This window comes from Clupea harengus, chromosome 14, assembly GCF_900700415.2.
Source record: "Clupea harengus chromosome 14, Ch_v2.0.2, whole genome shotgun sequence".
Lineage (NCBI taxonomy): Eukaryota > Metazoa > Chordata > Actinopteri > Clupeiformes > Clupeidae > Clupea > Clupea harengus.
In genome coordinates, this window is record NC_045165.1 from 8,784,003 (window position 1) to 8,799,122 (window position 15,120).

The 15,120-nt window shown below is 42.4% G+C and overlaps 1 protein-coding gene across 2 annotated transcripts in view; it reads right to left on the bottom strand.

The window, feature by feature from the left end:
• LOC105893129 (latent-transforming growth factor beta-binding protein 2) overlaps nucleotides 1–15,120 on the bottom strand; it is an 87,473-nt gene that overhangs the window by 2,858 nt on the left and 69,495 nt on the right. Inside the window, exons 26-37 of one of the 2 annotated variants that reach the window (XM_031579884.1) lie at nucleotides 14,985–15,107; nucleotides 14,690–14,806; nucleotides 10,385–10,507; nucleotides 9,898–10,026; nucleotides 4,301–4,426; nucleotides 4,047–4,196; nucleotides 2,580–2,771; nucleotides 2,331–2,408; nucleotides 1,957–2,085; nucleotides 1,667–1,807; nucleotides 891–1,064; nucleotides 390–677 (exon numbers count right to left, since the gene is read on the bottom strand). In XM_031579884.1, the coding sequence (XP_031435744.1) occupies nucleotides 390–677; nucleotides 891–1,064; nucleotides 1,667–1,807; nucleotides 1,957–2,085; nucleotides 2,331–2,408; nucleotides 2,580–2,771; nucleotides 4,047–4,196; nucleotides 4,301–4,426; nucleotides 9,898–10,026; nucleotides 10,385–10,507; nucleotides 14,690–14,806; nucleotides 14,985–15,107 (1,770 nt within the window). The remainder of the gene's footprint in view (nucleotides 1–389; nucleotides 678–890; nucleotides 1,065–1,666; nucleotides 1,808–1,956; nucleotides 2,086–2,330; nucleotides 2,409–2,579; nucleotides 2,772–4,046; nucleotides 4,197–4,300; nucleotides 4,427–9,897; nucleotides 10,027–10,384; nucleotides 10,508–14,689; nucleotides 14,807–14,984; nucleotides 15,108–15,120) is intronic. The other variant, XM_031579885.1, reaches the window with a different exon arrangement.

The window sequence follows — 15,120 nt, forward strand, 5'->3', positions numbered from 1 at the left end:
TAACGTTTTTGTCGTAAACTAGTGAGCTAACTAGCTAGCAACCAACAGATTTGCCTCATAAACACCAACAACAGCACAGCTGGCATTGATAAAAGGTAGCCAGCTTGCTAACCGATATATTTTGGCAGTACATTCTGAGAACGCAGTGCTTACATTTCCACTGGGTTTTGGACCCAGGGTTTTCAAACTATATAGCGAATAGCCAGATCCTTTTGAAATGAATTAGCATGTGATTATCTTGGGGCTTATGTGTGTGTGTCTGACTGTCTGTGTGTCTATATTGGTGTGTTCATACTGACAGGTGTGTGTCTATACTGGTGTGTTCAAGCCCAATAAGCATCAACAGCAAGGTGTGGGATCATTCCATGTTCAGTGTACTTGTGATTTACCTGTGAAGTCATCCAAGAGCGAAGGCGATTGATTTTCTCTAGGCCGGTAATCAGGCACATTGATTGTCTCCCTGGAATTGTAATCACTGGAGGGGTCTGTGAACAGGGGCACTGTCTGGGGGTCCTCGGGGTCATAGTATGTCCCACCACCTCCTAGGGACCCATAGTTATTCCAGTATGGACCAAATGGGCCTTGTGGTGGTAGATCAGGGCCATACTCATAGCCAGGTCTCTCACGCAGGCCGTCTGAGCCTCTGCTTGGCAGGTTACACAACGCGGCAAAGTCCTCTGCATCACACATACACACACACACACACACACACACACACACACACACACACACAATAGAAGAACATTTTAGCACGTATTCATTGGGCAGATATTTTATCCACAGAAGGGCCACACACACACGGTGCATTACTTTCGGCCTATTAATGAACTGTCAGTTTCTACTTAAAAGAGACTCAACTCAACCCATGCCAAAACAGAAAAGATACTAACCAGATGACTTCAAGGGACAGAAGGCACATAGTTTGCCCCAGGCAATGCCATGGAGACAGCAGCATTCCGTATACGTGGTCCTGGTGCCAATCAAAGGGTGGGTACACATGTCATCGTCAGTGAGCTGCCGCCAGCAGATGTCCATGTGGATGTCATCCTCCAGACCCTGCCCGTCTGTGATGCGGAGAAAGTTAGGTGAGACACAGAGAGAGGAAGGAGAGATTGTTTTTATGGACATCTACTCAACCCATCTTGTTAGACTAAGAGATCAACCATAACGAGGAGAAGTACTACCACAATCACACGTCATGTCAATGTCAGCAATTGCTGAGATGAGGGTCTCTGAGTCTGAGATGAGGGTCTTTGGGTCTGTGTTAAAGGTCTCTGGGTCTGAGATGAGGGTCTCTGAGTCTGAGATGAGGGTATCTGAGTCTGAGATGAGGGTCTCTGGGTCTGAGATGAGGGTCTCTGAGTCTGAGATGAGGGTCTCTGGGTCTGAGATGAGGGTCTCTGGGTCTGTGTTAAAGGTCTCTGGGTCTGAGATGAGGGTCTCTGAGTCTGAGATGAGGGACTGGGTCTGAGATGAGGGACTGGGTCTGAGATGAGGGTCTCTGGGTCTGAGATGAGGGTATCTGAGTCTGAGATGAGGGTCTCTGGGTCTGAGATGAGGGTATCTGAGTCTGAGATGAGGGACTGGGTCTGAGATGAGGGTCTCTGGGTCTGAGATGAGGGTCTCTGGGTCTGAGATGAGGGACTGGGTCTGAGATGAGGCTCACCGTCTGTGCTGTTTACAGAGATACACCGGCGGCGCGTGTTGTCCAGGATGAGAGGAGGGCTGCAGAAGCAGTTGAAGGACCCTGCTATGTTCACACATACCCCTCCCTCACATGTCCCCTCATCGAGACATTCATCATGATCTACAACAGACACAGAAGCACATACACCAACAGTTTAAAAATGCCCATAAGTAATTCATAGGCAATTTGTGGGATGCCCTTAAATGTCACACGTTCTATTTCAGTACCCTGAACGGTATTTATGCAAAAAGAATGAATGAAATACTCACCGACACATTCGAGACGGATATTATCATAGTAGTACCCATTTTGACAATAGCATGAGTATGACGAAAAAAGGTTGGTGCAGATTCCATTTTTACAAATCTCGGGTTCAAACATCGAACATTCATCCGCATCTAAAAAGAAAGAGATTGGGTTCTGTAAAGGTGTATGTCAGCTATATGCAGTATATCTTTATGTGTGTGCATACATGTTTGAGTCTGTGGATTACATAACGAACGCACACACAAAATCTCTACCCATATGGAAAAAAGTCTGTAAACATACAGAAGCATACAAATGGGTAATTCCTTTACAGATTTAGCCCCAAAAGGCAGTGCATGAATGGTATGGATGTCACAAGGCAAACGGCAGTAGGCACCTTTGAAAAGCTGGAGTCCAAAGCTTGTGGTCACAGGCAGCACACCATTACCCTTCGGACATAACTGGTCATACTCAGCTGGAACAAGGGAGGGAAAACAGATGTGAGTTTGTGTTGTTCTTACTCTCTCCTGCCACTTCATCTAAGCACAGGCTATATATTATGCTTGAACAGGAAGAGGGTGTCTGTAGTTGAGGGGGGGAGTCCTATGAGGTCTGACACCGAGAGGGCAAGGGTGGCATGGGTTACCTCTCCCAGTTGGAGGGCAAGGGTGGATTTCACAGTTGTCACCCCAGCCAGCGCCCACTGTGCAGCAGCACTCTTCTTTGGTGGTGTTGCGCGAAAGCACGTTGTGGCAGAAGTTGGCATCGTTCAGGTTGTAGTAGCACTCCTTCATCTCCTTACCATGTGAGGGAGCCAACGAGAGAGGTGAAGCTTCCTCTGAGGGATTGTTCAGAGACGAGAGTCAGAATAGGTTGAGGAAAGAGAGAGAGAAAGACTAAGTGAAAGAGCACTGGCAGGTTTGGTTTAGATTTTCCTCCATTTGTACTTTGATTAAGTCAAATTCAAGGTGTTCACAAGACCAATGCAAGTAACAGGCTCAGACAAGCAGGGTAGGCATCACTGTAATGGCACCACAGTGTCTGTGAAGGACCAACATTGATCTGATTTATTTTTCAATGTTTAACGTTATTAAAACGCAGTTATGGTTTCTGCTCTTCCTGTAGGCCCTTTTGGACAATGTAGTGCTCTAGTTGTGCTCTGATGAACAACTAGAACAATATGAGCACTGAACTGTGTGACTGAAGAGCTGAATAGCTACATCACTTTAGACTCTTCTGACTTAATTTGTTTTGCATACCTTCAACTCAGTCTATATGTTTTCTTGTACAGATCACATGTTAACAAGAAGTCAGAATGATTGGCTAATGACCTGGTTGTGCAACAGACAACTTTGAATCTATGTTTATTCATCTATACATTTATATACATTATATGGCTGCTGTCAAGGTTAGAAAAGATGGCATATTGTAAAGTGGTTCTGGTGATGTTCTGGTTTATCAGAAGTGTGACTGTGTATTACGCTGAGTGGCCGCACAGCCTCTCAGCCCTTTGCTTAGTTAATGGGTGTCACGGCTCACCACCTTGGTATGGAATCTGCTTGATGAATGAATTGTTTACTTCGATGTAGACTTCTGTGATCTCTGTGTTTTGTGATGTTGTTGACTTCTGTGATCTCTGTGTTTTGTGATGTTGTAGACTACTGTGATCTCTGTGTTTTGTGATGTGAGCTACTAGTTGATCCAATCACGAGTGCTTCTGTTGTCACTGAAGCTCTTCCAATGTTATACGTCTTTAGAGCATTAGGATATCATGGGCAATGCATAATCCTCCAATCCTCCAGGTCTCCAGTTTTGGGACCACAATGTTGATTTTGGCACAACTATAGAACAACGTTAATGGGTTGTGCGCTATATTCACATATCAGAGCTGCATTGGTCCTAAACCAGACTGATTATACCTGGCTTCCAGGAGACAGTTTAGATGAGTAGTAAATCATACAATGCGTCATTATAGTCGACTTATGTAGTTGCACTTTGCACATTTGTAGTGAAAGTGTGGTGATTGTGCCTGTATGTTTGTCAGGCGTATGTGAATACTTTTGAGTGTACCAAGAGAAACAACCTCTTCGATGTTTGTGTGTCTGTGTCTTACCCACTAAGCCTGCCCGGATACTGCGGCATTGGTTACTGATGGGATCGAACTCCTCATTCTCATTGGTGCAGATGCACAGGAAGCTCCCTTCCACATTCTCACACAGAGCCTCCCCACAGTAATCTGTGCTTGTTTCACATTCATTTATGTCTGCAAAAGAGGACACAGAGCATCAGCCACACACACTTCTATACAGACACACATACCGACACTCAACACCATTTTATCTTTTTTGTTCACAGCGTGAAACATACCCACACACACTTGGGCATCCAGTGCATTGGTGTATCCACGATAACACTGACACCTGTAGGAGCCATCTGTGTTCTCACAGAACCCATGCTCTCCGCATATTGTCTCATTTATACACTCATCAATATCTGGAGAGGAAAGAAGAAAAAAAGACTGAGACTAACCTGTTCATTACAATCATTTCTACTTCCTGCAGTTAAAGACAATTACAAACACTACAGCTGTCACACAGTTTAGGAATTCAATCCAACTTCATTTGTAAAAACATTTGAAATGAATATAAACTGAATCAAATGAACATTGTTCAACTAAAGGATTGTAAAAGATGCCTGACCATAACCGTAGCCACAATATCCTCTAAAGGTAATATATAGACTTAATAAGAGTGACAGATTGTCGGGCAAGCACTTTCCAGGCAGTGTTATGGAAGCTACTTTGAAAGCATAGCTTTTTAGAAATCTAGTTTCTCTAGTTTGGTTAACTAAGCTACATAGAAAAAGTAAAAACTACTTTGTAATAAAGTACATGTGATACGAAATTGTAGCAAAATATAATACAGTGCCTGCTTGTTCACAGGTCATACATACACCAAAAATAAATAAAATACCCCACTATTCATGGAAAAGTGCAAAGAATGTTAGCTTCGGTTTTGTATACAATGGCCATCAGTCAGACACCTGCCTTCCAGAAACTAGACTCCAGGTGGGGGTATTGCACCAAGAAAGATTACTTGGTTAGAGTCTGTTATACTGTTATATAACTCTCTATGCATGCAAACGGTCTGCAATGTTACAAAGCCCAAAGCACATGCCAGAGGGAGTAACGGTCTCCCAGAGAAACTACTCTTTCTCAGCTGCCTTAAATGCCTTCTTGGAATGCCTTGTTGGAATTCCAGCTCTGTTCCCTTGTTACAAGATGATGTATCTCCATCGCCTAGCTGACCAATCTGAGCACACTGGGCTCATTGGGGGGCTTGAAGACACACAAGTTCCATCAGAACATTGCAGACCGAGGGTGAATAGACATGAGAGAAATAATGTGTTTTTAGAACATTGAAGCATTTAAATCTATTCCAGTAGATACACCCCAAAAACAGAATTATGCACATTGCAAATGAACATAATAGGTCCTCTTTAATGTAGTTGAACTACCAGCAAGCTACTGCAAAATGCAGTTAAACTAGTTTAAGTACATGTAGTTCACTATTCCCCAACACTGTACCCAGGGTGGGTTTCCAGTTGGGTGCCAACATCTTTGCCTCATGGATACACAAGAACACAAGATTAATAGCCAATCTCTTGATCCATACATACTACATGACTGATACAGGCTACATAGTTACTCTGTAGAGAAAAGACTTGAAGCTAGTACTGGTCAAATCAAAATGACCAATAACTGTTGGCATCTATACTATATAGTATTTCATAATGAAATGTTTTAGAAGTAGAAATACCTTCATTTGAACGGACATACAGTATATGGGAGATTTAGTTTATGGCAGTATAATTCTGTTCCAGCATTTGACCAGAAGGGGGCAGCTGACTGAAGCAAATCAACAAAACCCTGCTCCTGAAACACTCCTATATCCAGAAGTAAAGCCCCTTAGCTGTTTTAGCAATATCTGTGACACACACTATCCTGTCATAGATAGTCACTCGATAGTCACTAGAAAAATAAAGTGTTTAAAGAGTCAAAAGGGATCTCGGTGAGGTTACAGGATGGGTTGAGTGAACACATTTGATCATTCTGTGTTTTACTAGCATTTTGTATCCAGCCTGAGCAAGGCCGGCTACAAATTCCACTCTGTCAAGTACAGCGCACATCTGGAATACTTTTACGGAGGCCCTGCCTCTACCAAATGAAAAGAGACTTGGGCTCCCTGAGCACATCAGATAGATTTGATTACATAATGACTGGCTCTCAGATCGTGATGGACAATAGGAAGAGGTCATTGCCTGATGTTGGAAAGCTTAACTGAAAGAGAGGAAGCATGAAGGCAATCCAGTGATCAGCACCCAGCAGAACAGTCTCAAATTCGGTCAGAGGTATATTATCCCATTTTCATGTTCATAACCCATTCTCTGCTGTTATTGTTTGGATTCTTCCAGTTTGACCACTGCGCCCTTCCTTTGGTTGCTTGTACTGAGGAATTTGCTAAACATCTTCAGCTGGTAAAATGGAAAATGAAATATAGCTGCCGGCAGGGATGTGGGCCCAGCAGGTCAGAGTTGCCATGGAAACTTGATGGATGTCATGATGTCGAGAGCATGGCCATAAGCTCTCACAGCAGTTCCATGTCAGTTGACTAAAGATTGGCTGAGATATGAGCTCACTTCTGGTTTTGCGGTCATCTGCCAATTTTGGTGAAGGAAAAAAAAATGTGGCCTGTGTAAAATTGTGTGTTCACCTTGGGACATCATATGGTATTAACACAGATATATACATATATTGGTTCAATACTTAAATGTAAACATGAATGTATGTATACACTGTAACATTTCCAGAGAAGTAAGCTGCAGTGTTACATACTATTGGCCCCAATTTCATTAATGGGCAACTGATAAGGAGCAAACTAGTGCTAACTAAATGCAGAACTAAAGCTAACTTAATAACTTGGCAATATCATTTAGCTTATTTAATAACTTGGCAACATCATTTAGCTAATTTTAAACCATGAGCAAGACCCTAAGCGTCAGCATGGGTGGGTCACCTTTAGTTCATGCACGACATTGCTTATTGCTTTGCTTATTGCCTGTCAATGAAGTTAGGGCCCTGTGTGGGTGGGACATCTGTTGCTAGGATACATACAGGATATAGGACAACACTAGGATATTAGCACTACAGTGATGCTAGGTACCATAACTAACAAAAACATGAGAGGAGAGCACTATTATGAGCTCGGCATAATGAATCTGTCCTTCAGCATGAACCTTTACCAAAAGCCTGAACATTCAGTAATGACAAGAGAGAGGTGAAGATATATAAGATATAAGGTGGTCATATGCATGTGTGTGTTTGTCTCTGTGTAACTGCTGCCATAAATGCAGAATGAGTCTTAAATTTTTTTAAGAATGTGTATAAAAACAAAACAGAAGTGGGTCAGTTGACTTTAGTGAAGAGAGAGAGCTGTGTGGACACGAAAACCAACAAAACACTATCATTCAGCATGTCTGGATACATGTCTGCGACTGTAGCGCAGATGTCAGTCAGGGGTCTACATGGAAATGCACAGCCCATGACACTGGGTGGCTCTCAGCCAGCCCTTCACAGCTCTGTGATAAAAACTCAGCCTCACATGTGGAGGTTATCGTACACAAGGGGTAGTTTGAAGGAGGGAGTGGAATGATACCAGGCATTAGTGAGCAGGTATGTGGTGGTGGGAGGCTCACCACAAGAATGACATGATACATTTTATTAAAGGGTAATGGGTGTTAAACCAGGTGGTTTACGTGGAGAAACACACACACACACACACACACACACACACACCCACCCACACACACACACACACACACACACACACACACACACTTAACTTATTCAGTGTCTTGTAGAAATAATGGCAGTATTCAGTATTCCTGAATATAACTGGGCTTTAGAAAATACGCTTCTACACATTCTACTCTTAACACATTTTACTCTTAAGAGCATTGGAATCTTGACATACACCCACGTAACGGAACGCAGACACTGAAACATTTGTTTTTATCGCAGCTGCTGCCATTTTATTCTCTTTGTGACGTAACTACTGTCTGACTGCGCTTTGGAACAGCCAAAGACAACCACAACCTCTGACAGAGGTCCGACAAGCACATAAAAAGTAACACCACTCACAGCAGTGTAATTACAATGTCTGGATTCGCCCATGGCCTAAATAGCCAATGATTTTTACAAGCCTTTCTTTTGGAAATTTAACAAATTTGGAAATTGGGCACCTCCTTCTAGACATAATATAAGGTAATGATTGAACCACCTCCCTGCCTCTCCCATGATGCTACATGACAAGAGGTAATTGTGTGAGATGTTTCTGTATCTGTGTTAGTTACATTTACACTCAGTCACACTTACACTTACGCTCTTTTTATCCAAAGCGACGTACAAAGGAGAAAACAATCAAGCTACGAGCAATAGAGACCTAGTGTAACAATAAATACTACTTTACATAAGAAATAAAAAGTGCAGGAAAGTAACTACTGTAAGTGCGAGTTAAGTACTAGTTAGTGGAGATAGCATTAGAGGAAAGATAAGGAGAGGTAGAGGAAGGAAGAGGAAGTGCAAGTTAGGAAAGGAGGAGCTCCTTTAATATTGTTAATATTCTTATTCTGGCTGAACAATGGTAGGGATTTGAGCAAATGTCCATTCTACAGAGAAAAGAGTTCAGTTCAGATGCGTTGTGTTAGTAGGTAAGTAGCTCTGCATTTGATGTGTGGAACTCCCCACCCCCACACCCACACCCATCCCAAACATGTTCTTCTCCCCCCAAGAGGTCCATAAAAACTGTGCTTGGAAAGACATCTGAATAGTTTTTCATCAGCGAAATATGCACAAATCATCTATCTCACACAGAACAACAGTCACGTTGTGGTGAAACTTCAGTACCAACAGCACCAACGAACTTGAATACAGAAGAATTACTGTTAAAAGGCACATTACCAAGACACTCTGCAGATACCTCATGTAGAATGTCGTTATAAGTACAAGTATAAGGAGAGCAGTAGTACTGTAGGCTAATACTTCATGATTGCTTAGCGCGTTTAATTCTGTCCAGATCTGCTACAGTTGCAGATTGTAGACAACTAAACAACTTTCATTAGGAGCATGTTACTTTCTATTAGACATGGACCACCATCACCAAAAATAAAACTGAAAGTTTGCTAGAGCATACTTTTTTGAAAGACTTTGACTACTTCTTGAAAGCTATCTGGAAAAAGATTATCTGTTCCATGCGATTCCTATTTCCTCTACAATGTGTAATTGTTCCACCAGATCTGGTCGCTCTTAAAAGACTGGTAGCCATATCTGCCAATTATTTTGCATTTTACACAGCACGCAGACAGGAGGGGGTGTACAAGTGGTGGTTAGCAAGAACTAGTAACAACACTAACATCTCTGTCACCTTTAAGCCACTTTTCATTTGCTCAAACAGCTGAAATGTCTGTGCTAGAATACTACACACACATCTTGACATGTCTTCTGGTACACCTCTGCAAGAACAAAGTAGGCACTGTGTTTTTCCGAAAAGGAGCATGATGAAGCAGAGGGAGTGGGGAGAGGCAGGTATTTATGATGCTTCCTGCGGAGAGCTCATACGCTGTAGCCATTACTCAGAATTCCCTCATAAGGTATATGCATTCTTTCTATAGAGCTACTATCCTACTGTTGATAATTCCAGTGCTAACATTGACAATATCATTTCAATGACCTCCCTCTATAGATAGAAATGAATGATCAATTATGAATATTGCTGTTAGTGACTCAACACAGGGTCCAAGCTGCTTGCAGAAATTGCCCTTCACTGCCCTTGACTGCCCAGACTATGGAGAAGATAATGGATTTGTATCACATGGTTTATGATGCTATTAGATAGACTGATACTCACCACAGTCACCGTTCTCATCGCTATAGAAACCAGGCTGGCAGCCCATGAAGCAGCGGTAGGAACCCAAGGTGTTCTCACAATGCCATGTTCCGCACACATTACTGCCATATTCTTTACACTCATCCAGATCTGTTGATACCACACACACACACACACACACACAGACACACACACACACAAACACACACATTTTAAGGGGATTTCTTTATAAAAAAAAGTTTAAAGACGGATTTCTTGGGACAGACTACATAACAGCAGAGCATTTCTTCATTCCTTCCCTTCCAAATAGTAAGAGAAGTGTGGTACTATGAGAACTGTGGTTGACTTGATAATTTAAACTGCATATATTCCACCCCGTCCTTGGTGTTACGGTAGATTGACAAGAGTTAAGGCTTTCCTTTATATGACCACTAGAGAACATGGCAAATGATGCTCACGGAGGTGCTCAGTGTGTGAGTAAGCGCACACACATACCCATTTACAGTACCTTCACAATCCCCTGCGTCTGCAGAGAATTTGTAGCCCGCCTCACACACACACTGATAGGAGCCATCTGTGTTGAGACACTGGCCCTGAAAGCACACAGTGCCCTTCTCACACTCGTCCACATCTGAGAGAGGGAGAGAGGGACAGAAAGAGGAAGAAGAGGAGGACAAGATCATGTCAGACATTACAGAGATGTGCAGCAACGTTTGCAGCAATTGTGCAGAATATTGTTTTCCTTAAGTGGAAAATATTAAGGATTTAAGAAGAAATAATTAACTATTAATACAGCCCTTGATGGACAAAAATATACAATTTAACCATTCAGAATATCAAACTTTGGATGAATCACCCCCTGGAAACGTACACATTCAGTCGAACTTGTGACACTATACAGACCTCCAGGCCCCTACACTGAAATCTTATCAGAGATATCTGACTTCTTGTCCACCTTACTAGTTAAGACTGTGCTTATAAAAGTGCTTATACCGGGAGATTTCAATATCAATATGGATGTCGGAAATGACAGTGAATACACCCACACATCTTGATAACCATACTATTGACCTAGTGTTAACATATGGCATAACAAATGGACATTTAACAGTTCTGCCACAACACCCATTCATAACACACTTAATTACTTTTAATATGGCATTAGATTATGGGCTACCGATATTAATTCACTACTATAGCCGATGCTTATCTACAGACTACAGCAGACTTCATGATAAAAATTCCATCTGCACTCTGCTAAGGTTCTGACCTCCGGTGAAGTAGAAGGCTCATTGCCTTGCTGCTAATACACCTGAATTTCCCTACGGGAATTAATAAAAGTTTATCTTATCTTATCTTATCCTCCATGATCTTTTCACATGTCTGTTAGTAGGTCGATGTGGGTTGTCATAATTGTACTACACCCAACCCCTAGATTGCATTGCAGCATTCCATTGCTCAATTCCATCCCAAAACAGAGAAGGCTAGCCCCAAGGTATACTGCCCAGACTCCAGCAATTCAACCACACCAACACTTGAAAGAAAATTATTCACCTCTAAACTAGAAGTATTTTGCCTGGCATGGAAAGACAGCCTTGTAACCTGTAAAAAAGCAGTCTCTGATGCCAAATCAGCCTATTACTCCTCACTAATTGAAGAAAATAAAAACAATCCAAGGTTTCTCTTCAAAACTATTTCTTGACGAACAAATATCCACAATGCAGTTGACCACTCTATGCCTATAACCTCTAATAGTAATGACTTCATCAACTTTTACAATAACAAAATAGCCACAATAAGAGAAAAGATTAACAACTTCCTCTCCTCTCCCAACACAGTAGAAGCCCCCTCAACATGTATTAAGACTACATCAGAAACACCCATACGATCTGGAGTTTTCCCAGAATCCTTCACAACTACTGACAAAGAACGTATCTTCCTGATCTCCTCATCAAAATCCTCCACATGCCCTTTAGACCATATCCCTACAAATCTGCTTAAGCACGCTCTGCCTCTAATTTATGAGACTTAAATTAGAATAATAAATAACGCTCTCACTTCAGGATATGTTCCACAATCATTCAAAATAACTGTCATTAAACCAACTCTTAAAAAACCAAACCATGACCCCGATAACTTGGCCGATTACAGACCCATATCTAACTTCCCTTTCCTGTCACAAATACAAAAAACTGTATCAAAGCAACTTTGTTCTTTTCTACACAGAAAGAACTTCCCCGAAGTCATCCATCTTCAGAGTCCTCCACAGCACTGAGACAGCCCTCGTCAAAGTTGTTAATTATTTACTTACTGCATCTCATAATGGCTGTTTTTTTTAATACTAGTCCTTCTAGATTTTAGCTCTGCTTCCAACACCATAGACCATCATATGCTACTAGGGAGACTCGAGTACCATATGGGCATCAAAGGTCATGCACTTGCTTGGCTTAGGTCTTACCTCTCTGTCCGTTGTCAGTTTGCACATGTCCAAAACAACCATCTAGTCATACAAAGGTAAATTACGGAGTCCCCCAAGGCTCTGTAATTGGACCCCTGCTTTTCTCTTTGTACATGACACCTTTAGGCTTTGTAATAAGGAAGCATGGCATACATTTTCTTTCGTATGCTGATGATGCTCAGCACCTGTCCATGAAGCTGCCTTTTGCTATCAAGCCCAACTACTTTGGAATAATCTTCCTTCCCGCTCACCCTCTTTACTTTTATTTCTAGGCTTAAAACTTTCCTCTTTATTACTCCCCATCGTTATGAATGGTGTGTGGAGGTCCAGAACTAATTGCAGATCCTTGGATGGAAAGGGCTGCCTTTGCTTTTGCCTCTCTGCGACTGGCCATTGTTTGGCCATTGACCACCATTATAACTTATGTTTACGTATACATAAGACAATCTGTTAGAATACCTATTTCCATTCACTCATTAAATCTTCTCTCTCCCCTCTCAATGTAGACTCTCCACTGTGAGGTGTGGCTGTGCCCTGCTTCCTGCTGCCGATTCCCAACAAACACCTAACTAATCGCATCCAAAGGTATACTCGGGCAGCACGCTGGCTCAGTGGTTAGCACTGTTGCCTCACAGCAAGAAGGCCCTGGGTTCGAAACCGGTCGTTCCAGGTCCTTTCTGTGTGGAGTTTGCATGTTCTCCCCGTGCCTGCGTGGGTTTACTCCGGGTACTCCGGTTTCCCCCACCATCATAAAGACATGCATTGCATCGTATGAATGTTGGTGGTGGTCGGAGGGGCCGTAGGCGCTGATTGGCAGCCACGCTTCTGTCAGTCTACCCCAGGGCAGCTGTGGCTACTGAGGTAGCTTACAACCATCGGTATGACATCGGTGTATGAATGATTCTTGGACTCTGTAAAGCGACTTCAGGTATTTAGAGAAGCTCTATATAAGATTGAATTGATTGATTGATACTACACATTGCCTACAATGCATCACACACATTGAACTGAATTGAATATTCTAGATTTGTTTGGTGACAGCCAGTGTCATTGTAAAACCCTGCTTTAGACAAAGTTAAACCAGGCCCATCTTTAATTTATGTGACAGTGGGTGTAGCTGAACTTACTCAACTTTTTTTCTCTGCATAACAGTTTGAGCAAGAGAGACAGAAGTCTCTAAACTAATTAACTTAACACACACGCCCCTTCGCTTCATGTGATTTTGCCTGTGCTACGCACATCCTCCCTCATCAGGGAATTGACATGCACGTCTGGAACTGCAGAGATAGGATATCATTTTTCAGGCCAGGGATGCAGTCCAGTCTAGATTTGTCTTAAACTGTTGGTGAAGATGAAGATGAAGATGAAGATGTCACCTCTCCAGAAGAATTATTTATGGCAGCACAATAAAAAGGCTTAGTTTAATTCTGATGAGTGTAGGCTCATACAAATTGCAAAATTGAACACTGAGTTGATTTAATACTAACAAATTGTCTGTGCAAGTGAGGCCACTAATTAAACCGAGTAAATGGGTACTTTAAAAGGGCAATTGTCTGGGGGCATTATGTGTGTGAAGATGGAGAAAGGAGAGGCACTATTGATGCCTCGATATGGATCATGGTATACATGATACAAGCCTCCTTTCTCTCTTCAAGCCAAACCTGTCCTGGTCCTCTCTCATTTTCTATACTTGATTGTCTATCTCGCTCTAATTCTTCCTCTCTAACTGTCCTCCTTCTCTTCTCTTCTCTCATCATCTGATGTTTTACCTTTTCCTGAGTCAGAACGAATATTAGGAGAAAGATAAGAGGGTAAATGATACAGGTGATGAAGGGAGCAGGAGAAAAGAGCAAAGAGAGGAATGTGTGTCTTCAGGCCTAACATTTGCCCTTGCTGATGCAGGAGGGGAGAAATATCTTGGATGGTGTCCATGGCCATGGCCACCACAGCCAACTGGGTGGAGTATAATGGGATGTAACTCCACAGGCCTGGATGAGATAACTAGCCTGACTTTAACCCCAATATTTCTGCATGGACAGCAATCTTTACTTTGGCAGTTTGGAAGCAAAGAACAATCTTTCTTTGTCTGAATCTTTGAAGAGGGCTCCAGTGCTGTGAGATCCTAGCCAAGCTGCATAACATTGCAGTGGCAGAGACAAGAGCACTCAAGCCTGCCCATAACCAGGCCAGTTCACAGAGGTGACTGTAGTGTCCTCAGGCAAACAGGCCCTTCTAGACATTTGGTTGACTAGCTTATCAATGATTTCCCCTCTCCCTTTTAGTGAACAGTTGGATAGAGACGTGGTGGACTGATAGATAAGATGGATGACTTCACATTGGAAGAGAATTTCTCACCATGGCAACCAAGTCCATCTTTGGCATATCCCGTGGGGCAAAGACAAAGGAAGGAGCCCTCAGTGTTCAGACATTCTCCGTCACCACACACCCCAACAGCCAGACACTCATTCACATCTGTGGGTGATGATATTTATTATTATTAGTAGTAGTAGTAGTAGTAGTAGTAGTATTTCAATGATATTTATTGTTTTCATGTCAGAATGTAATGCTTTTTTACTTTACTCATCTTTAGCATCTTTGAAACAAAGAACAGCAAGAAAAACAGTATGAAATGATAATTCTACATACGCACCCTCACAAGCCTTGCCATTCAAAGTGGCTTGGTAGCCAAGGTTACAACTGCAGCTATAAGAGCCGTCCAGATTGATGCAGTCTCCGTGAACACAGATTCCAGAAAGGGAACACTCATCCACATCTGCACAAAACCG